This window comes from Trematomus bernacchii, unplaced genomic scaffold (genome assembly GCF_902827165.1).
Source record: "Trematomus bernacchii unplaced genomic scaffold, fTreBer1.1, whole genome shotgun sequence".
NCBI classification, from domain to species: Eukaryota; Metazoa; Chordata; class Actinopteri; order Perciformes; family Nototheniidae; genus Trematomus; species Trematomus bernacchii.
The window spans coordinates 10,653,018-10,677,062 of record NW_022987851.1 but is presented as its reverse complement, the minus strand read 5'-3'; the positions used below and the strand labels follow the sequence as shown (position 1 = coordinate 10,677,062).

General features: G+C 39.1%; 1 protein-coding gene across 1 annotated transcript in view; it reads right to left on the bottom strand.

The window, feature by feature from the left end:
- Positions 1–1,432: 1,432 nt before the first annotated feature.
- The window catches only part of cadm1b (cell adhesion molecule 1b), a 130,057-nt gene continuing 107,444 nt past the window's right edge, over positions 1,433–24,045 (bottom strand). Inside the window, exons 7-11 of the mRNA XM_034112938.1 lie at positions 21,600–21,696; positions 21,152–21,324; positions 14,071–14,121; positions 5,888–6,016; positions 1,433–5,744 (exon numbers count right to left, since the gene is read on the bottom strand). Of these exons, the coding sequence (XP_033968829.1) occupies positions 5,626–5,744; positions 5,888–6,016; positions 14,071–14,121; positions 21,152–21,324; positions 21,600–21,696 (569 nt within the window). The 3' untranslated portion in view covers positions 1,433–5,625. The remainder of the gene's footprint in view (positions 5,745–5,887; positions 6,017–14,070; positions 14,122–21,151; positions 21,325–21,599; positions 21,697–24,045) is intronic.

Here is a 24,045-nt window from a genome sequence, read left to right as displayed (position 1 = left end):
TGGTGGTGAGGTTAGAAGAGGGGAACAGGCCAGCTTAAATTAAAAGATTAAATGTATGGCTTGTTGTTGAAGTTAAAACGTTTACTAAAACTTCACCAGACAAAGCAGTGACAGTTGAATGATGTAAAAAAATAACTTTTATGAAGTCAATAGTGTTGATATTTAAAATAGATTCAAATAAAACATGACTCAATGGCAGATATAAATGGGAATTAAGCGTACCTGGGTGTTGTACATCCTAGAAAACAGCAGTATTTTCTGTATTAATGAGCATTTTACTTAAAAATGCAGCAATTACAATTATGTTAAGAATGTATGATGTTGTGTTTCGCTGACCTGATAAAACAATTGTGTTTTTATATATATATATATATATGGTCTAAATCTTCTGTACAAAAAGCCAACAAACTGTTCTCTGTGAGGAATAAATATGTAGTTTAAAAAGCGACAAATTAGAGGTATTTGATCTCTTCTTTACAACTGGATCATCAAACAAAATAGGAAGTCCAATAAGTACGCTAGATAGGAGCGAACATAGAGGGAGATGTGTGTTCAGACAGAGCTTGTTGTGTTTGCCTTTGTTCACTCACTATTTATTCCCACATCATTTAATTATACCTCAGCCAAGCCAAGTGCTACATGCCATCAATCTCAATCAATCAATTAGCTAACTAAACAAGCCATGCTCAGACATTCGTTCTCTCTCAATTTCCCCATTGTGCTAATTACATTTAAACATGTCATTCCAAATTAAAACTGAACATTTAAATGTGATTAGTATTATCTAACTGAAACATCACCTTTTCACGTTCATGCATTCAGGATGCACCGACAGCTGGTTCAGATGAGCAGCAAATGCCTTCTTACCGCTTTTAATCAGCGTTTTCAAGAGTTTAACCTCTAAAAGATTACAAAATACAGAGAAAATCACATTATTTGTCATGTTCGGCAATAGGCAGGTATTTAAAGACCCTTGGGGAAGCATTATATTTCAATGATTGTACGAGTAGACGGACAAGCGCCTGGTTTCTAAGGTTAAACTATTCCCATTAAGGTTTGAATAATGTTATTGACCTTTCCCCGGGATGAATCACTTAAAGTAATGGGAAATGGTGGCACTGACAGAATTATGATGACATAAATGCTTATGGTTATGAACTAAGCCTTGCTCCTCGAAATACCTATCAATTTGTCAAATCACTAACATCTACGTGTTCAGCTGGAAATCTTAACAGGGGCCCCTGAGCCTGTCGTGTCAGTCATTGTGTCATTTAAAACGTTTCTCCCCTCCATCCGTACCACAGTGCATGTGTCAGACTCTGATGGGAGTTCAGATTGCTGCTGTTGCACATTAAATATAAGTCGGTACAGAATGTTTGCCTCCGCTTGAGATCTTCCTCTTTGGGAGTTTGACAAGTATCAGCAGCTCAAGGTGAAGTGAACAGGTTTAATCCAGCTAATGTATGCAGGACGTTAAAACAGGGAGAGAGTGAATTTCACAACAAATACCAGTTAATAAATTCTGATGCCTGCATCTCCGAGCAACACGGGACTACAAAGTGAAAATGCACGTTTTTGATCAATTCACAACAACACCGCACATTTAAACATTGATATCTTTTATTAAGACAAGTACTCCTCGGATTTTTTTTTTTCTTTTGTAAAAATGTTGGTGTGAACCAATACAAAATATGCATGGTCGTATGAGAAACATCCTCTTCACTACACAAAGGAAAAAATGTCACCTGGGTAATGAGAGAAATTTAGGATTTAACAAGAAAAACAACAATTTTTGGGTGTAATAAAACAACCAACAACCCCCACCCCCGCCCACACACTCCCCTCCCCAGTCAGGGCTTTAAACATGAGTTTAATCCAAATATCCAAGACATGTTACAGATCATTCATAAAACTTCATGTCACAGTAAATACACCATCTTTTCATCTATCAAAATAATGCCGGAACTGAATGAATACAAACAGATGCTTGATTGACTGTCTGGGGTCACACCCTATAATGACTAAATAACCAATACTGTATGAGCAAAGTGTTAAGGTGGAAGAAGAAGAAGTTTCATGAACATCGTTGTGATTTTGTTGACACTGACTGTACATCATTTTCGGCTGCTTAACAAATCTAGTTTTATTTCTTTGTGAACTAGGTCTATGCAAAATAATATTTAACGTTTACTGTAACAGTGCACCATATTAAGAAGACATAAACATGTAGAAATGGGAATAAACATGTACATCTTGTGATTTCGTCACTGTTTGAATAGCTGTGGTACTACAGTATATACTGGGAGGGCCTTTAATTTGCATTCTACCTGAGATGCAAAAAAACAAAACACAACTATTAACACTCATGAACCTGAGAGAGTGAAAACAAACATTCTAGATATCAAATATTTAAAACAAATAAAACATTGGATTAAAATTATTTCGACAATATTTTTTATGTTTCTTGATTTAAAAGAAGTCACTTCAAAACCATTTAAGATAAATATCAACCCTCAAAATAAAATGTCATGCACATAGCTGTTTCCATGACACCAAAACTCCATTAAAATCTTGAAAAATGAACTTTTATTGTAGCTTATTATAGCTTTTTGTAACATATTCCTGTCTGACATTAATAGCAAGCCGTGTCCTTGAAGATATCCAAATAAATAACAAGTGAAGTAGAGCAGAGAACATAATTATGACCAAATTGAATTTGTTTTGCTATCACTCATTAAGAAAATAAATACTACACCCTGGCTTACGACATTGTAGTTAGTGGAAGCTGCCACACCACCCTGATAAACAAAGAAATATATATTTTTTTAACTCATTTTAGCTTTTTTATGCTCCAGGCGGTAATTGTGATGCAAGTCTGGTTGAATACATACAACCTGGATGAGAATTGGCCCTGTAAGTTAGAAAGGAGAGAAATATATACTGTAAGAGTGTACATGAGGATACTGTAAGATACTAACCATATGCCTCAAAATAATAGAAGGCACTAAATAAAGTCCTTCAGTCGTTTCTTTTAATGAGTATCAAGAGATAGCTTTAAGGCAGTGGTTATCCTTTTTCATAACACATTTACAGTTTTCTTTTTTTGTCTTATTCAGGTAACACAATGAAATCCCTTTCTAATTACCAAACAGGCTTTACACTCCTAGCTGTGACAGACTCGGAGGCATGAAGCTTGCACGGTGTGCACACTGCGTATCTGTGAGCAAGTGCAGGATCTTCTAATTTGTGTTAGTGGGGGGAAAAAATACATTTGTGACAGTAGACGGCTCCTTTGTAAAGGTTTGAGGCTGCAGGATGACAGTAAGAAAAGGATCTTTCCGCAAACCAAGTCTAAAGCTCAACACAAATCTTTGATAACTTGTGAGGCCCTCAGTCCTTACAAGTTATCAAAGCCCAAAGGTAAAATGTCTTTGCAGACAGAAAGGAAATATAACTGATTAACATGTTCAATGACTGAATGACTTTTTACACTTGTGTATGGGCAAGGGCAAAACAGTGTATTGTGTGGCAAGGATTTCTAAGCCAGGAATTAAGTGAAAAGAATTTTTTTCGTCAGGTATTCACGGGTACATACCATGGTCAGTTATTCTCACTGAAAGGAAACTTTGTTATTGAAAGTGTAACAATTCCTCTTTGTTTGAACAGTATTATCAAATTTAAATATAAAACTTTGCAAAATAAAATAAACCATTGCCCTGGAAATGTATCCAATTAAATGGTTAATGTCCTGTATCATTTTCTTTTTTAAATCAATTATTTAGAGAGGAGCTCTCTGCACAGTGGACTTTCAGCCTTTGCCTCATACAAGTGATATTCACTGTTTGTATGCACACTCGCATTATTATTATATTTGGTCCAGGGTCGACCGTGTGGGTGGTATGAAAATATGAAGAATTTCAATTTCAAACCAAAAGCACGCACAGCAGGCTGTACCAATATCCAGCAATAATACATGTTAATTAGATTTCATTATCTATGCAGCAGTAATCGTCACTCTTTGAGGTACTGCAGAGTTTATGTGTACATACTAAAAGTAAAGTCTGACCTTAAAATGCATTTAATTTGAATAATCTGTTTTCTTGGCTCTGTACTTATTAGCCGCGTTTTTTTACCATGTTTTAAGTCCATCCGACAAAATAATTACAAACAAAGATATTCTGAAAGCGATCACATGCTTTTGAGGACAGGTTTGACATTTTGGGAAATACATGTATTTGTTCTCTCCTATACTTAAATGCGAAGATCAAAACCATTCAAACCATGTCGGCAGAATGAACATGAGCCGACTGTTCTCTTAGCTTAGCACAAAGGCTGGAAACAGAGAAACAGCTAGCCTGACACTGGCCAAATGTAACTAATCCACCTGTGAGTGCCTCTAAAGCTCATGTATCAACTTGTTTGTTAAACCTTTACAAAAAACAAAGTGTGGGAATGACAGCTTGGGTGTTTGATGTCTTTTTTTTTAACCTATTGACAGAACGGTTTCTTCCTGTTTTCAGTCTTAATGCTTGGCCAAGCTAACTGGCTGCTTGTTGTTAGCTTGCATGTAGCTAATAGACACGATGGAGGAATCAATTTTACTCAAGCCAATAATGCAAAAAAGCACAATTTCTCAAATGTCCAACTACGCCATTAATGTTTTTTCTGACCACATTTTTCAGCTCTTGACTCCAAAAACAAAGAAAGCAGATGACAGTACATGTTATATGTTGTTAAATATGTTGGTTCTGATGTTTCTCTATAGAAATTTGAACTCTAGTTCATGGCACATTACAGCGTTCAAGATGTCTTACTGAACTCCACAATACCCTAAACAATACTAAACTGACCTCACATCTATTTCAGATGTCTTGAAACCAGCGAGGGGCCAGTTGTACACTGCGGTTTGGTGTGAAATGATACTAAACGGCACTGCTACTTCACTTTCAAGAACAAATACATTCTAAGATGAGCATGATTACTCACAACTGTTACATTAGTAATCAACACAGTGAACCTGACCTCAAAGGGGAGTCAATAAAATATGCACTTAAGTATGTCAAAACAAGTATGGTAGGAATTTGCAAGGACTGTTGAACTTTGACCCAGCAGGGAGGATAGTATTGACACTGTGTTCCAGTTACTGAAGTCTTGAGATTACTCAAACAAATAATAATAAAAGTGTCTGTGAGCTGGCTCCTCTGATCTGGGTACATGAGCTAAAAGCAGAACACAAACACCAGGACTATTTACTCTCCAAAACCCAAATGTATCAAAAGATTAGGTTAGGTATAATGAAAAAAATACAATCCAAAGAAAAATGTGAAGGGGGGGGGGGAAACAATAAAAAAAAAAAAAAGAAATAGAACAAGGCACAAAATTGTCTGTAAAATAATTGAACTGTACAGAATAGGCCCCAGCAGTCCAGGAAGGGTCGGATAGGAGATTCAGCAAAGCCTCTTCTTACCACTTGGCCATGCCAGTCCTACTTTCCACGTTTTCTTTTCTTCCTCTTTAAATCTCACACTCCCTGCCTCAAGCCTTCTTGTAAGAAATCAGAGTTAGACTCTCAAAGCACCTCCACCACCACCAGCATCCCCACCCGTCTCTCCTGGCCTGCTCGATTTAGATATAGTACTCCTTCTTCTCGTCTGAGTTGTTGTGTCCACCCTCTGCGTTGATGATGGCCGTGTCTGCGTCGGCTGCGTCGTCCGCCCCCTTGGCCTCATGTGTGAAGTAAGTTCCTGGAAAAAGTACAGACGAATTACCAACAAATCTCTTCCTCCACTTGTGCTCCTCAATCCTATTGCATTCCACTTGCAACCAACAAACACTTAACTCTAAGATGTGTTCATGATCAAGTATGATTGCGCCGCCAATGCCTTACCTTTGTGTCTGGCAAAGTATCGACCAAGAACAATGAGTGCACAGAGGATGGCAAACATCACCACGGCAACCACTCCGCCGATGACAGCATGGTCAATTTTCTGCGGTGTCCCATCGCTGGCTCTGGAGTCTGAAAAACAAGACAATAACTGTAAATAATTTCACCAGCAGTAACCCATTTTTAGCCAGTCAATAATATTTGTACGCAGATGTGGACCCCACTGGAAGCTGTGGCGATCAAATGATTAGACTGCCGAAATCTACGTAATAGTATTTAGTTTTCTTCTTTCTCTAGCATTAACCAATCTTGAAATTGAGAAAATACTACATATTCTTTGCACCTGTCATTGTTTAAGAAAAATGCTGATGATACCATGGCACATGTGGGTCCATGGAGGAAGGTACATTTTTCACAATGTGTAACTGATTGTCCCAAAGGCAATTAAAACTATTATTTATTAGCTGATATATCCTGCAAATTGCTCTCAATATTTCAGCTTGAAAATACCCAGAATGAGGATTTTTTCCTAACAAAAATCTTAACATTATAAACATTTTCCAAACCAATTCCTAATTACTTTCTTTGTAAAGAGTCATCATCCAATTATCCATGAATCATTAAAATTCAATTCATATCTGGCTAATCTAATTGAATTGAATTGAATTGGAAGGGATGAAACCCTCGTTAATGGTCACACATGCAGAGCACACAGCACACATAGTGACATTTGTTCTCTGCATTTAACCCATCCTAGTACCAGGAGTCTAGTACTAGGAGCAGCACTGCTAGCACCACCTTAAATGTGTGTTATCCATACCAAACCAAAGTGTACCTGTATCCCTCTGGTACAAAGGTTTTCAGTGCTTCATACAGCTGAAATCTCCAATCGAGCCCCTTGAGTGAACAATGTTTAAAACCGTTTCAAGACAGTTATTTCTCCATGAAACGGTAGACACTGTCTGCAATTTAATCGAGAGTTCACACACTGTAAAATACATTGTGATTTAAGAGGCCATTTCTGGAAATTATAGAACTCAATCATCAGAAATAGACACAAGTCTGGAGATAAATTGGACGCCTGGTGTCCCCATGCAGAGAAATACGTGGCTGCCTCAGGTGTCAGAGAGTATCACTGTCTAGCATTTAGCCAGATTTATCCGTGCACCACAGTAGAACAAGGCAAAATTCAAGCCTCTAAATTTCCAGTCTCAGAATAGTTCAGACGCATTTATCAATAGTCTATATCTGTGCACATTTGGACTGATGGAGGAGTGGCAGGCGAGGGGAATGGCTGCACTGTTCTTTACTGCATGAGAGAGCAGCTCAATTTTCCATCAATCTCACTAGTCATGCTCTGAACTTGAATGATTTTGATAAAAGACGAGCGGAGAGTGCAGAATTTCTCAACACTGTGAGGGTGTAATAAGTCAAGTTGAGGGGTCCAAGACAAGTGACACATTCACATCTCAACCTAAAAAAAAACGATGTTATTCAAGTTGCGTTCAGTGCAGCACGAGGGCGTCTTGGAAGTGCATTAAAACAGATTAATGGAAAAGTTTTGTTACAGTTGAGCAACCACTCTAAATGGACTTGTCTTCACGGATTGAGCAGTTTCTGTGTGTCTGCGTTTGTGAAGCAGAGACGTGCAAGGCGCTATTTGTTTACTAGGTATCGCTAATGTCAGATAACACCACTCATTCCCTGTGGAGAGGGAACGGCCTATGCTCCATGCTAATGAACATTCATAAATGGCCTTTGAAGAGTCCAGTCTCCTCCCAGTCTCTTCCCCCACAACTCTCTGCCCTCGCCTTGCTCCCCGCTGTCCTCCATTTGACACATCTGCAAGAAAACATGCGAGGTCTCGGCCGCCCCTGCACACCGAGAAATAATTGTATTTAACTGGAAGAAAAAATTCACCCAGGGTAAGCATCGGGACTCAATCACTAAAATGTCAAAGTGAAAAATCCCCTAACACCTACAGTATCAACTGTTATGGTTGGTTGCATATCATGTTGGAGGCATTAAGTCGACTACAGAACACCAGTTTTCTGTTTGCTAGTACCGTATGTATTACAAGGGAGTGCCACAAATTCAATATAAACATTACTGTTGTGCTCATTTTCATTAATCTTGTGGTGTTGCTGCAGCCGGCACTACATCGTAAGGAGATTATGAGACATGTTACATAATGCAATGCAATACAGAGGTCTAAAGTGTATTGTAAGCTGATTTAGAACATAAAGGTCACTGGTCATGAGGTGTACTACTCCGCCTGTGAAAACAGATGTGTAATATATTCAGAGGCTCTGAAGCAAGATCTTCTCAGAAAATGTCATTAGATATCAGATTTACACATATTAAGAAATAAAAAAGCCTCTGTTGCCGACTGGATGTATTGTTTGGGAAGATGGAGGTATTTACCAGGGAGTCAGGGTCGTACAGATAGAAATGACTAGACACTAACAATTGAGATCAAGGTTATCTTTTTTTTTTTTAATGGGCTGAATTTGTTATGCTACTACCAAAATGCTTTAGAATTCAAACACATTGACCATAGGGACCAATAGAGTCCCAGTAGATTGAAACAAAACCTCACAATTGTTGTAGCAGGTGTTATTTTGCATGTTAGTTTGTTCACTTGCTGCATTTTTGTAACAGAGGGAAAAGGAACGTTATGACTCCCAAAGCACTGCTACTACTGATTCTAATCTCTGACCTCAACAAGAACACATTTTCTTCAGAAAGTATCATTTTTTTCCTTCCTGCCTTTTCCTTTGTAGATTAGTTTGTCATTCATTGCTTTAACGCACCAAAGATCAAAAGTATGACTCCCTTAGGCACTCCATGTCTAAATATTCTTAATACAACTCTGTGCTCAGAATAGAAAAAGAAACCTCTAAATGACAGTGTTATTACAGCAGCCTTTCTGGCCTCACACTTGAAATAAGTAGAATTTAATTATGCCTGTAATGTGACTGGTGTCCATACCACCAGTGCAGCTCTGCTTACGGCTCGATGGGGGAGTGCTGACATACCCACCCCAACGTCCTGACATGATGTGCACAGACATGGAGATTTATGGGGGAATACAGAGGATTTCCAACTGATGCCTGTGTATGCATGGCGGTGGAATCTGCTCCGCTGAGCTGCCAGTAGCATATTCTTTACAGTCGCACCTTTCTGTCTCTGTAGTGGGATGACTAATTGCCGATCTGGTCAGCAACAGAGCATCCTATCAGCCGATCAGTCTGCGTGGAAATCAGAGCTGCGAGCTTGTCACCGGATAAAATGGAACATCATTTCAGTTTTTCCTTTTTTTGAAAATAGTTTTCTGCTCACATAACGAGGCACGTCACACACACATACACCAGCGCTTACCCACTAACAAACACTTTACAATTTATAGATGTAATAACATGGATGTAATTGAAACAATGACTCTTGCATTGGAAGAGCAAAGCCGTCACAAGCACTGAATAGTCTCCCACAGTAACCTTCATCCGGACAGGGGCAGGACAATCAGGCCTGCCTGCAGAATCAACTTAAGGACCGTCAATAGCCATTTTGCAACATTGAACCACAGACATCCGTGGCTTTTGTATTCGTTGCTGTACGAAAAAAGGAAATGAACGTAACAAGATGAGCATACATGGGCAATTTCACCAAATCATTTTTGTGTTGCTGTTATAGCAGAATATCAACAGAGCGCATTGTCCTCAGTTGAATTCCAATGCCACTGCCTGCTCGCTAAATAGATTCCCTGAGTCCTTTTGTAATAACCGAAGAATGATTTGAAGATGTGCAAATACAGCTATGACTTTTTAGAGGATGTGCTGAAATCGAAGTGAAGGTCTGACAACTAATAAAATGGCAAATAAATGTAAATTGTGACCGCAAACTTGAACTCCTAAATGTCAGTTAATTGTATCTTTTGAAATTGGCAAAACTTCCTTTCACAAAATACTTTAGCATTCATCTCCACTTCATACGTGTCCTCCCCACAGCGGAGATCAAGGCTAGAGAAAGGTTGACAATATAATAGAAATCACTGCTCTCTCCCCAAAGTTTCTTGCAGTAACAGAACACAAAATGAGGATACAAGGCTAGTTCAATGGCACATTCAATCTCCAAACCCTACCCTACTCTAATAATCAATTATTACTGCTCCATTAAAAACAATATTACAGCAGTGAAACACACTTATAACTGTAGGGTGGGCAGGCATTACTAACCTATACCCCGGAGACCAATTAAAATGGACCATTGCAATATTTTCGTTCTTTACTAACTGTTTAAAGGAAAGAAAGGAAAACCTCGGGTCAGAAAAAACACAATTTCAACTGGGAATCAGAGTAAACAAATATGAAGGGAAGAAAAGTAATTAGCATTTCTAAATGATTCTTTAATCTTTCCAATGAAACACTTGAAAAAAAAATGGCTCATGTGAGAGTTAAAACAACGCTATTAAATGTGTAATGGCTAATTATGTTGAATACTAAATCCACTCATAAAACGTCTTTGTTGAAGGCAATATAGTGTGTGTGGAGTTAAGGCTTGAATCCCAAGACCAAACAGCAGTGGAAATCTGCCAACACCTCACATGTACCAGTGCTAAGGGAGGGAACAGCAAATCAAACATGTATGAAAACCTGCCAGAAATGGATTCCTAAAATACCATCTGGTGTTAATATCACATGATTTACTCAGTTTTAGAAGAAGAAATCCATGTGTTTGTTAGAACAAAAGGAATATCCCTAAAGTCATGTATGTATTCTGTGCACTGCATGTTAAAGTAATATGGATCTACAAATCCCTGTCGGCTTAACCAAACAAACCATAAAACACTATATTATGGTTTGCAATGTTATCAAGGGTGCAGTATAGAGGCCAAACTCAGGTTCATGTGCAGTGTAATGTTTGTTTGCAAAGCTCTTATTAGCAGTTAATTTACAACTTGTATTATCCACAAAGCAGAGGGCTGTTACCCTCTGAAAGCCCCCTTTAACTCATCTCAACCCAAAGCCTCTCTGATGTTTAGTTTTTATATTCCTTTTAGATTATTCATCAGAGGTCCTAGCATGCTACAACAGTTTACGCTGCACTGCAGATCGGCAGAAACATAGGGTCTTTTTAATCAAGTCTACAACATATTTCCCTGTTCCGTGTCTTTCCTCTGGCTCCTCACGACAAGCTGGGGGAGAGGGGGGGTTACTGAAGGCTTAGCCGGGATATCATGTCCCTGCCTTGGATCATCTCTGAGCATCTGACGAGCTGGAGCATTATCGCCACAGACTCTCTTTATTCCTTCAGAGCTGGGGATTCTGGGTAAATTCTACCCTCTTTCTCAAAAAGAAATACAGCCACCAACAAAGAACTTGTGGACCACTATTTTTCTCTGAGGCTGGAACCGACAATATTCTGCTCCATTCATTATAGGATTGATGTTTTGTTCAGAAAGCTACTACTGTGTATTGTATTGTGTGGTATGTCAGAATAAGAATGGTGTGTCAAAAGTATTTAGATCAGTAAGATAGAAGGTTGCTTATATCTAGCGACTCAGACGTCAAGTAAAAGCTTTAAGCGTAAATATGCAATAAGAACACATGAAGATAAACAAGGTGTGGAAACTTTCAAACAAATGAAAAATGTTCCTCTAAACGGGTGACTTATCTGTCCCATGAGGTCTACACACACAAACAACAGCTCTCTGCATCCTTTAAGACACTGAAAGACCTGACAATATGAACTCTTGTGAAACCTTCTGAACATAAAACAGCAAAGAACACAAACAACTGTGAGATTCAGTGCTTTAACGTCCCCCTCACTGAACAAAGACATTTTTAGGCCTTGAACTTAGGCTTCAGTTTCGCAAAGCAACAAAAGGAAAAAACAACTCGGCAAGTAGAAGAAAATCTAGCAAGTGAAATCAAAGCATTTTGGAAATTAAACCAAGTTTTTGAAATATATAATAAACCACAAACCGGAGACAGTGGGCTAACAAGGATCAGAATTCAAGTTTATTTTCATACTACAAAGGGAAAATAGTGTGCCTACAAAGGACCTGCTTAAAGCATTTTGAGCTTAGTGTGTTCATTCAGTAAGTTTATCCCTGTAATAAGTTTAGGTTTTAACTCAGACATTGGTGAGGTTATCAAAGTACAGGTTTAAAAAAAAACATTTAAAAGCTACAACTTGTGATCCAATAAATACATAAAAGGTATCCCTACCGTCAGAACTCAAACCCCTTCAACAGTAAATAACTAAATACACTGTGTATTTGTAGCTTCAGCCATAGACATTTCAAATGTTCATCAAAACAACAATAGAAATAAGGTCAAGGGTAAAAACAAATAGATAAAATGCTCCAAAGAAAAGATACAGGGCTAATGCTCAAAATATAACATTAAAACCAGGTTTAAGCACCCAACCTTCAATTACAGTCAGAAAAGAAACTGTGATGTCTATCACCTGATCTTTCAAAGTTGTTACTTTCTTTTTTTGTCATGATCCATTGAGAACCACTTGATTAGCAAATACAAATAACTAATACTCTAAAATCTTTATGTTTCACTGAAATCAATGTATTCATCCAGAAATCTACAGATTGGACCTTTAAAATAAGGATACAGAAGCATTTCAGTGGTCCCTGATTACAACAGAGTTTCGCAGCTGGTGGTAGAGGAGCAGTGCCAATTCACACTGGTCAATGAATAAGAAATTGTACTGTATACTTTTCTATTGAAGAAAATGCTATACTGTGCTGTTATGCTGATTAAGGTAGTGCAAAGCAATCTACCACAAGTCAGCTTACCATTGCCCCTGTGACAGGGTATTTAGAAGAGTAGTGAACTCCAAGAAAGCTCAATTACATCCTCCTAGCATGTACTGCATAAATCACCGTAAATCCTCTTTCAAGCCTGTCTTTCGGAAATTACTGGAATGTTTGAGCAGAAAACACGGAGACGGCTGCACCAGTGAAATTCAGAACAGAGTTTAGGCAAAAAAAATGCAGAGTAATGCACACTTTGGCAAAAAAGCAACATCCTCTTTGCCACACCCAGAGTCAGAGAGCTGAAATGAAGCTGTATCTATGCCGCATGATCACTGGCTTACTGCTGATGACTTCATTTGAGAAGGAGAGAGACAAAAAAAAATGAGTTTCAATATTTCAATTCTAAAACATACAATGTAGAAGAAGGAATGTCCGCGGTAAAATAAAAACAAGCCAGGAGTAAAAGCAGTATAATTTTAAGTTGACCATGTAGTTTTCAATAAATACATAATGCACATGCAAATGATTGAAAAGCCAAATACTTTACCAAATAAATGTAAAAATGAAGGATACTGTATGTGAAAGCTGTCGCATGCAAACCACAGAGCTTTTGATGTAGTCTCACACTGAGCTTCAAACTTTGTATGTTTGTATTGGCTCTCCATATTTGTATGAAATGCAGAGTGGTTATGACAAAAGGGTCAACATTGCTCTATCTCTAAAGCTATTGATAAACCAATCTATTCTTTAAGGATAGTTTTTTGTATTGAAATGTCACATTGTGGCATATCCAAATGTCAACTCCCAAGGTTGCCTCGCCATCTGTCTAGCTTTAGCGCTGCTTTTGAAATAAGAGCTTTTTTTTGTTAAATGGTTAATAATAAAATCAATTTTTGGAAAACAGATTAATCGAAGTTTAAAATACTGTTTACAGAAGATGCGAAAAGGTTGCTCTCCTATACATGCCCCAAATTAACCGCCATTCATTCACTTGTCTATGAAAAAATGGTTATTGATGTTTTTCGGCCTCCAAAAGACGAGATGTGACTGGCATTTGTAGGGGAGATGTAAAGGGCATTATAATATGATGGATGGGCCGGTTGAGATATGGCTGCAGATGCTGATAAGATAGCAGAACAGCAGAGCAGAGTCCTTACATTTTCTCAGATCAAACATGTGAGAAAGGTCTATGACAGGTGTCTCTGACAGCCCCGCGCTGCCTGTCCTCAATGTCACCTATCAGCACTATCTGATTAAAACTGGCCATCCACAGTCTCTCTTAGACCCGGGTATAAGACCTCGTTCTTTCTCTCCACGGACACCTGATCACACATGCATGCCAGCTCACACACACACACTCGTAAAAACAGACATGATTGCTGAGAGGGACAGTAGTGGGGGCATACAGTACCTTGTGTGTTGACTGGGTTGGTGGTGGGTGTGGGGATAGTAGTGGGAGCATCTAGATGAAAAGAGTAAAAAATAAAGAACATGTATAAGAAATAAAGGAAGACAATTGTAAATAAATAGACAAAAGTCATTGAAGATGAAAAACTATGTGACATGCAGACGTTTTGGCTTCTCGGGTGAGATAATTTAAGACTGCTAGCACGGCAAAGCTTTGAGCTAACACTAATGTCAGCATGCTAACATGCTAACAATGTCAATGCTAACATGCTGATATTTGGCAGGTGTAATGTTTGTCTTTGCCACCATGTTAGCTTAATGAATTAGCATGGTAACATTTGCTAATCTGCACGAAAGTAAAGTAAAAGCTGAGGCTGATGGGAATGTCATTAGTTTTGCAGGTATTTAATGACCCATATATTGGACAAATTAAAAAAATATGACCTGATGGTGCCACTTAAGTAAAAGTCAGGGGATCACCAAGTTATTACAATTCATCCTGAGGGCAAGATAAATGTGTGAATCAATTTTCAACGCTATAAATTGAATAGTTGACAAGGTTTCTAGCTCAATACCAGAAATGTCTACCTCATGGTGGTGCTAGAGGGAGAGCATGGGGATCACCAAAGGTATTAGCCTTGATTCTCTGGAAACATCTGTGTGTGTTAAATGTCATAGCCAGCCGTCCAATAGTTACGGTTGTTGGCATCCACCAACCTGCACACACTATACAGTAGCTTGGCTAACAACCCAATTAATACGAACACTAGGACTATATTGTGCTTAGGGTTTATTATATGTTATTATGAAGAGCTTTTTGTCATACATTTGTAATTAACTATGAGAAAAAATATCTGGCAATCATGGAACGGTATTACTATTTTCCAGTCTCTCGCAATAATTAAGTCAAACTGCAAATTAAACCACTCTGGTGGTCTCCCGCTGCAGCACATCAGAGCCCCAAGCAGCATCCTCCGCCCCACACTGTACTGATTAGACCTGTCACTAAACCTCAAACAAAATAATCGGAAAGACAAAATGGAGGGCAATTCAGGTATGCTACGGTACTAAGGAGGGCTGAAAGCTTTCTCATCAGGGGAATATATGCCTGGCTGTGGTGCAGGGGAAAGATAGCACGACCCCTTGCTGTGGGAGAGTCGCAGCAGGGGAAATTGGCTGGCTGTCTCCATGCCTTTACTGTCTGCACTCCATCAAAAGACAGCAGTGGGGGACCACACACTCCCAAACTAATGATAAAACATCAAGGACAGCATAATGTTGCCGCTGGGGATGGAGTGTATGGCGGAGGTGGTGTTAATGGTGGTAGGGGGGTATCGGGGTATCAGGCAGAGATTCTCCTCTGACAGTATTTGAAGAGGGGGGTGGGTTAGATTTCTTTCCCTGTGACCGAAAGCAGTCTGATAGCTGAAATGTCAGTGTCTGGAAAAAAGGAAAATTGGCCATTCAGGAAAGAGGGTCTCCACAAAGGCCGGGATAGGATGTGGCACATATAATATCCAGGCGAACAAGAATTCTCCATGGGCAATTTCCAGCCCGAATGACTCTGGGCTCGGCATTATGAGGGCTGAAATATGAGTGTATTTTGGAGAGGCCATATTTTCAGGGAGCATTTGTATCAGTGAGAAATTTGATATGAGAAAATGTAACCATAAAGTGAAACAATGTAGGAGAAATTGTTTATCTATGCCTGCTTAAACACGCCAACATGACAGCAGGGAAGATATTTGTTTTTGCTTTTGTCTATTTGTTGTCTCTTGCTTAAAAGTTTCACTTTAGATGGGGATTTTCAGAGGTTGTCTTCCAAAACAAAAACAAAAATGTCTGTTTAAGAGATAGTTTTAGATTGTCTATTGCATTTATAAAAGAATAATCTACAAGCTGATGTTAATAGTTATTGCCCACTATGTACCACATTAGATGCTACAGTGTGATTCACAAGGACAGCTTCACAACAGCTTTCATGAGAACATGGAGACCCATTCATTCTGCTCATGTTATGTCAAAACTAAGGGTGTAAGTGTAAATCTGAAATAGTGAATATCAATGTTATCTTTTGTGATATTGTATACATTCTCATAAACCATTGATTTTAAATGAATAATTTACAAGTAAAGATTAGCTGAGTCAGTACTATTTATATAGCAAAGATGTACTGTAAGCACTCAATGTATTGTAAAGCTTCAGTGTAATGTTTGATAGATGAGAATGCACATCCTACTGTTCTGATTGCATACAAAAGTGAATAAATAAATGATATATTATTAAACCGATAAATATATAATCCAGTTTCTCTAAAATAAGATTTAAGAACAGCAATTTATCGCAACATATTAAATTGTAATCACTGAATCTTGATAGTGGTGTTATCGTAAAATTAAATAAACAGCCCTTATAAAAACCCAGATCAATCTCTAATTTCAAGTGCTTTGGGATCTCTGACTTCACGTTCATGGAAGGTTTATGGGAGGAAAAGTCAACTGTGGGCTAAACTGTGCTAGTAAAAGCACGATGCTCTCCCGCCAACAGGCAGCATATGAGTTATAGCACCGAGTCACCTCTGAGAGAGACAGGTCTCTCTCCGGTCAGCTCTCTCCCACACCACACACCAGCCGGGGGGGGGGGGGGAACAATTCACAGCCTGATGCAGACACACCCACGTGGAAAACAGCATGACAAGCCTCTTTCTCAGCCTTTCGACCGGCCACATACAATACAAACACCACAAAAGGACCTGATTTGATGTGGATTTACATCGGCTGCACACCTGTCCGGGCTGTCAGACAGTGAAAGGTCATTAGTCTTTTTGAAATAGGAAGAGCCTGAAGGACTAGCAGCAGTGGAGGGTGGCAGAAAGCTGAAGGAGAATTGATGGACGATTCAGCTTGGCTCTATCAATAATGGTCACAAGCATATTTATCAAGAACAAAAACAACTGATTAAAATAAAGGTATTTGTGGCGTGCCGTTGGTTAGACAAAATGCTTTCTGTTGACAGGAGTGTGATAGTTTTAGCAGGAGCAAGACAAACAGTAAAAAAGCTAGATAAGAGAAGAAATGTGTTATTAGTTGGTTGGGTAGCAGTGTTGAACGGTTTGAAGTCATGAGAAATAGTACAAGTTTCTATTGCTGACCAAATTATCCTGCACAAACACACACTAATTAAACTACTGTAGCAGGCATGATTAGTCTGGGGCTACAAACCCTCACATGGACCACAACATGATTTTGTCTGGCATTAAATCCTCCAGAAAAGAGGAGTGGGAGTCGCAGACATAATTATACACGGTTATGAGCACCTTTTACCAATCTCCTGTGTCTCATTACAGCGAGCTGAAGTCATCGCGTTCGTACACCAGAGAAAACGTGTTTAATGGAAATTGGTTAAATATGTGTATAGGAAGTTACTAATTGAAGATGTCATAGCCAAAGGCACAAACACTTAAAGCAAATATAATGTAGGTAGAATGAATAGTTGGTGTTTAATTCTGAACCAGATAACATACTGTATGCCTCCCATTGTTTTTCATTATTGTATGCAAGTGTTAGGGGCACACCATGAAGCAAATTATGCATTCATTTAACAGCAGTAGCCACATCATTCATGCTCTCAAATGCCCATAGGCAATTTGTTAAAAACTATTGAATATTATATTATAATTTAAATGATTTGTGATAATAACACAAAATCCATTTATAAAAACACCATGTTCAATCTCAGTTTCAAAAGAATCTTTACACAACAATTACGATTTAAGTCGAGATGGCTATTAAGTCTGCCTTGAGTGAGCTATTTTTCGGCATATGCCGTCCTTTTGTTTGGAAGTGATTATTATGGGTCCATTGGGAACAAGCAGATGCCATCATCTGCCTGGCAAAGCACAATGATGAATAACCATGTGGTGGCAGAGAGTCACAGGAACCCTATGTCACAGGCACAAAGTCACACATGTCAGCTGGTGTAATAAACACATAAACATCAGACATATGACAGTGTGAAAATCTATTAATATGCGTTTGACTTTTTCCATGCAAAAAAAATGCAAGTCCAAAATTCTGGACTCCAGGGATAGTTATAATGCCTTTCCACTAAATCTTAGGCGGCACGTTTTTGTAAGTCTTCAAGTGAAGAAATTCAGTCCTAGGTAACTCTTACAAAGTAAAATAAAAACTGCATTAGTCCTGCAACAACACTCCCTTCCTTATTTTTCTTCTGACATGTTTTCAGACACCTCTGCTTTCAACCATGCCCCTCCGTTTAAATCTGATGTACTGCCTGTGAAATTGAATTAAGGTTTAGACTATTATGAATGCATTCATTTCCACAAGTAAAAATGTTTCAGTAACTGCCATACGAAACAAACAAAAATAAAATGTTAATTTATTTTCTTCCAACAGTTCAGGTTTGTTGCATGGGATCACATAAAGAAATGAGCACAATGAGCTGTTAGCCAGCTAAATCAATCCTTGCTGATTCGGGAACATGCAAAATAGAAACAATTATTGTTGTATTTGTAATAATGATTAATTAAATATTTAATTTAGACATGTAAAAACACTGAATAACACTGCTTTGAATAATTATGTGTGTATGATTTGTTTTTGACAAACACATTTTTGAGCACCTTGGATTTGCCATGATTGATAGTGATAAACACTATTTGTTTTAATGACTTGTCTTGAGTTTATTTTACATGAGGCTTGGCAAGTAACAAATACTTTGAAGTAAAACATTTTTAGCATAGAAATGTATTTTGTGTTCATATTACTTGACAGTCTTTACTGCAGATTCACCCTTCCTGGTTTTGGGTATGGTCACTGTCAGACAATGTTCTTGGCACACAAGCAGAGACAAATTGAAACTTGGGAGCGAAATACAAAATGCTCTTCTAAACAGCAGGGAGCAAGCGCTCCAAGGAGATCATTCAAAACTCCACAACAATGGCTGCACCTGCTGCAATTTATTTCCCCCTACTTCTCATCACCCCTGCCAGCCACCAAAAACAGGAAATTAAGGTCCAAGGAGTGTGTACTTCACTGACGTCACTGATGATTTCAAAACTTCAAACAGTCCCCCGCTGCTGTTCCCCGCCTGGGGATTGAAGTGAAAAGATGCCTGTTGCATCTTTAAACAGTCAGGTGTACTTTCAAAAAAGTTATACATATTTCAGATTATGTGATTGCAGTCGAAGTGATTATTAGACTCACTTTTCAGTTGTTTTGTGTGTTAAATTAATGTTGTTTAAAGGATTCTGATGTGTTAAACACAAACAAGGAAATCACAACAAAGACATGCTAGTGTGTCATGAGTCATGACTGACAGTCATGTTAGAGTAAAACAAGAAATAAGATCAGTGAGGAGACATTCATAGTAGTCGCTGCATTTGAGGTTCAAACTGAGGGGAATATACTGTCAGCTTTAAAGGGCCCATGTCATGCTTTTCCGGTTGTTACCCGTCCCCTTGTGTGTTATGAAGGTTTTTATGCATGTAAACGGTCTGCAGAGTCAAAACCCCTCAAAGTACACCCTGTGGCGAGTAAAACTCTAACACAGAAAATACCTGTCTATGCTGCCCCAGAACGCCTCGTTGGAGATTTCTCTTTTTCCATTGTTTTCTTCCTGGGTTCTGTGACGTGTGAATACCCAAATCAACAACAAATGACCAGTTTGGCCCAAATGGACCAATCCGCGGAGCACCTCACACACCAGGATCCCTTGGCTAACTAACAGGGAGTCCCCATTGACTTGCATAGAGCTCCCTGAACACTGGTAATAGACGAGTTGGAATCGCGGAGAAATGCTCTCCATAGACCCATTCTCACAGCGTTATAAACCTTTTTCCTACTCAATATCAAGCCACACTTATTGTTTTTACTTCGGCTGTGAGTGTTTGTGTGTGCTCAGGATGAGTTTTGCTGTGTCTCTCTGTATCGCCGACCCGGAAACCTGTCCGCTCCTCGCAGCAGCTCGCAGCAGCTCGCAGCAGCGGCGAGCAGCAGCGAGCCTCGCAACGTCCCGACCAATCAGAGCACACTGGGCTCACAGGGAGGGGGGGGCAGGAGCTCCAACAAGCCGTTTAGGACAGAGAGTGAATACCTGGTGAATACTGATACTATACAGAGATGCTGTATGAGAAACCAATGTGATTTTGGAAAATTGCACAATTTAAATCTATTCTAGTAGACCTCAACAATGGAATTATGATCAGTAGAAATGGCCATGACATGGGACCTTTAAAGTCAAGTCCTGGGGGAGATGGTCCCTTTATTGCCCTTTACTGGTTGGCTGCAGAACACATTGGAATTCTACCCACCTTGATATAAGTCAACAGAACCAAACCACATTTTTACACATCTAGTGTTCAATTTTTTTGTGTTGCTATGTTCAGGAATGGTTTGAGATTTGGGTCTTTTTTGCCAAGAGTTACATGAGAAGACACTGCTCTCATGTCTGTACTTCAAATATAAAGCTGCAGCCAGCAGGCAAAATTGGCTTAGCTTAGCATAAAGTGTAAACAAAAAACATTGGGAAACAGCTAGCATGACACCTCTAAAAAACACATTTATAAATATGTTTTGGGCACCAATTGGTTCTGCTGACTGACAGCATACAGTATGACAATATCAGCATACATCTGGTTCTTTTTTATATAAAATCAAATCTGCTGGGTTTTAACATGCTGTCAAAAGTCAAAATCCACTTTATCCATTACTTTTTATTGCATACGGTTCAAACTCATCAAACATTAAAAGTAAAGCAGCAGCTCAAATCTTCAACGTATATTTGGAGCTCTCTGGATTTGTCAACAGCACCTACTGTGACTTCAAGCTTCCTGTTCCTCTCAATAATGCCTTGCATCTTATTACATTTGAAATGTGATTCTGTTTGTTGCACAAACGCTGTAGTAAATGCTGATAGTGTAGTTCCAATGCAATCCCTCGACTGCCAAAGCTACTGTAGGCAGTTAGGTATATAAACCTTTCTATATCAGCAATACAGATTGAATCCTAGTGTAAAAGAGTGATGATGGCATTTAGACATCAAGTGCGATAAAGCTTAATACATACCATATACGTAGAGGATGTAGTCATCGTAGGCCTCTCCCACAGCATTGGACGCCACGCAGCGATAGGTGCCGTTGTAAGACTTGTTGAGGTTTTCGATGTACAGATCAGAGCCGGTGACTACAGCATGAGGCGGCACATCGTCGTCTACTCTCAGCCAGTTGATCTGATGGGGACTGGAGAGCACAAATACCACAGACATCACTCAGACGCTGTCAATCCATGCTAGAAAACTGCAATAAAGGTCAAATCTGAGACATGCTAAGAAGAAGGCCATCGACGGGCCCTGTTTAATGATGTATTTGATACAGCATGCATACAACTGCTAAAATGTAAATGGCTCAAGGAAATGTGAAGGTTAAGGTCCATAATCAGACTTGCAGAAAGGACAAAACATTTTCAAGAGTTTTTCTTGAAGTGTTGAGGTGCGTCCATCTGGGTGAACACTCACTGTGGTTTTCCTTCAGCAATACATGTCAAATCTAGATTATCACCCTCTCTGGTTAAGCCGTCAGGATATGTCACCACAATCTTCACTTCTGGTTTATCTGAAAATAAAAGATGAGCATTCACAATACTCAATTAGTATCAAGTTATAACAAAACCGGCTTTTCCTTCAATACAGTCAAAGCTCAAGTTACCAGCCGAAGGTACACACAAAGGATGATGAAATGATTATCCTACATGCTCAGTAGACATCCAATGAGTATACAGTACATTTTTTCTCTCTTCTTATCAATGCTAGCCAAAGATTACCAAAATGTCAAGCCGTTTCAGTCAAGCTTTCTCTTTTTCTATGAAAGGTCAGACGAAACGGTGGTCTATCTGAAAATAAATTAATATTCTACAAAGACTACAAAAGGGTACCATAACCTTTCTTTGATGTTTAACAATGTAAGGCTGCCTGTATTAACTATCCAATCGATTCACCATTTAAAGAATACATAAACATCATCTGACACCTGAGCAAAAGTTTGTATCCCTCGTGGTGACTGTATCGTGGGTTAAGGTATTTGTGGCCATATTCGCGATTCCAGGTGAATACTTTTCATATTTACTTTAAATCAAGCTTAAGAAATTATTTATTTGAAAAACATTTGTTTGTCTTCAAGAAAAACTTAAAGTGGACCTATCATGCTATATTTTAATAATATAGTGTAGGACCATACCTATATAAGGCATATTTATACTTTTTTTTTTCAAAATACCAAACAGATCATGCATTTTAGCCATGCCTCATTTCGCTCAATTTGCACTTTTTTAGCCCTGTTTTAGCAAGGGCTGATTCTGTGAGAACAGCACCACCTACAGGCCTGGCATATGTACTACAGCGTCTCCAGCGCTTTCGAACGGTAATGGCCGTGGCTGTCTCCTCCTGATTGGTGGAGTTGGCCCAATAGCCGTAGCGCCACCGTCCTGACGTCAGTAAAGTGTTCAAATCTGGATCAGTTTTTATCAGATCCGTTGCAGCCCCGTTTTTAGAGATTTGGGTATGGAGGAAAAGAGAGAGGGTTGTGTTTTCTGACTCTTGGTGAGTTCCCTGGAACACCGGGGACACATATTCATGTATAAAAGACGTACAAAGGTGCATTTTGCATGATAGGTCCCCTTTAAACTGTCTTAGCTTCAAAGGAGATATTTTTTGATAATCACAAAACAGCTCATCACATTCTTGCTCCCGTATTAATAAAAAATGCAATTTTCTGCTGGAAACAAGTTCATAGCTATTAAGTTTTTCGTCTTTAAAAGCTAAATATTTTGACTGTCTAAGCAGCATAAAGGTGCTAATAACCGTCAAAGGATGTTGAAGTTATGTTAACTGTGTCACCCAAGTTTCCCTAATTTGACTGCAGAAAGTTATACATTTCTGTAAATGTTTTAATAATTGTATAAGTATTTAAAGGGCCCATGTCATGCTTTTCCAGTTATTACGCGTCCCCTTGTGTGTTATGTAGGTTTTTATGCATGTAAACGGTGTGCAGAGTCAAAACCCTCAAAGTACACCCTGTAGCGAGTAAAACTCTAACACAGAAAATACCTCCCCAAAACGCCTCGTTGGAGATACGTCATTGTCCATTTGATTCTTCCATTTCGTTCCGGGTACGGCATGATGTCAAGCCATACCCGGAACGAAATGGACCAATCCGTGGAGCCGTTACGTTACGTCCGCGGAGCCGTTACGTTAAGCCCCCGCTGATTGGTCCAAATTGACCAATCCACGGACTTCCTCACACACACATCTGTGTGCAGGGAGCAGGCAGCTCAGCTGATTTCTCCTCCCTGGCTGCAGGCTGATAACAGACAGTTGAGATCGTGGCGAAATTCTCTCTGCAGACCCATTCTCACAGCGTTTATCAACCTTTTTCTTACTCAATATCAAGCCACACTTATTGTTTTTACTTCGGATGTGAGTTTGTGTGTGCTCAGGATGAGTTTGGCTGTGTTTGGCTGTGTATCGCTAACAAGGAAACAACACCTCCACGGAGCTCAGCGCGATTCACAACGTCCCGACCAATCAGAGCACACTGTGCTCACAGGGAGGGTGGGGGCTGGAGCTATCGGAGCTACAACGAGCCGTTAAAGGCAGAGAGTGAAATTCAGTGAATACACGTAGTTTACAGAGACGCTGTATGAGAAACCAATGTGAGTTTGGAAAATTGCACAATATAAATCTATTTTAGTACACCTCAACAATGGAATTATGATCAGTGGAAATGGCCATGACATTGTCCCTTTAACCTAATTCTGTTTATTATTGCTAGTGATTGGCACCTATTTGAATGTTTGTAGTAGGCTTTTGAGCCCTGACAATAAGTACGTTATCCCCCAAACAGCCCAAAGAAAGATAGAGAAAGTATGTAGTCTATGGGGCCTAGGTGTTTTGGGCTTGAAAACAC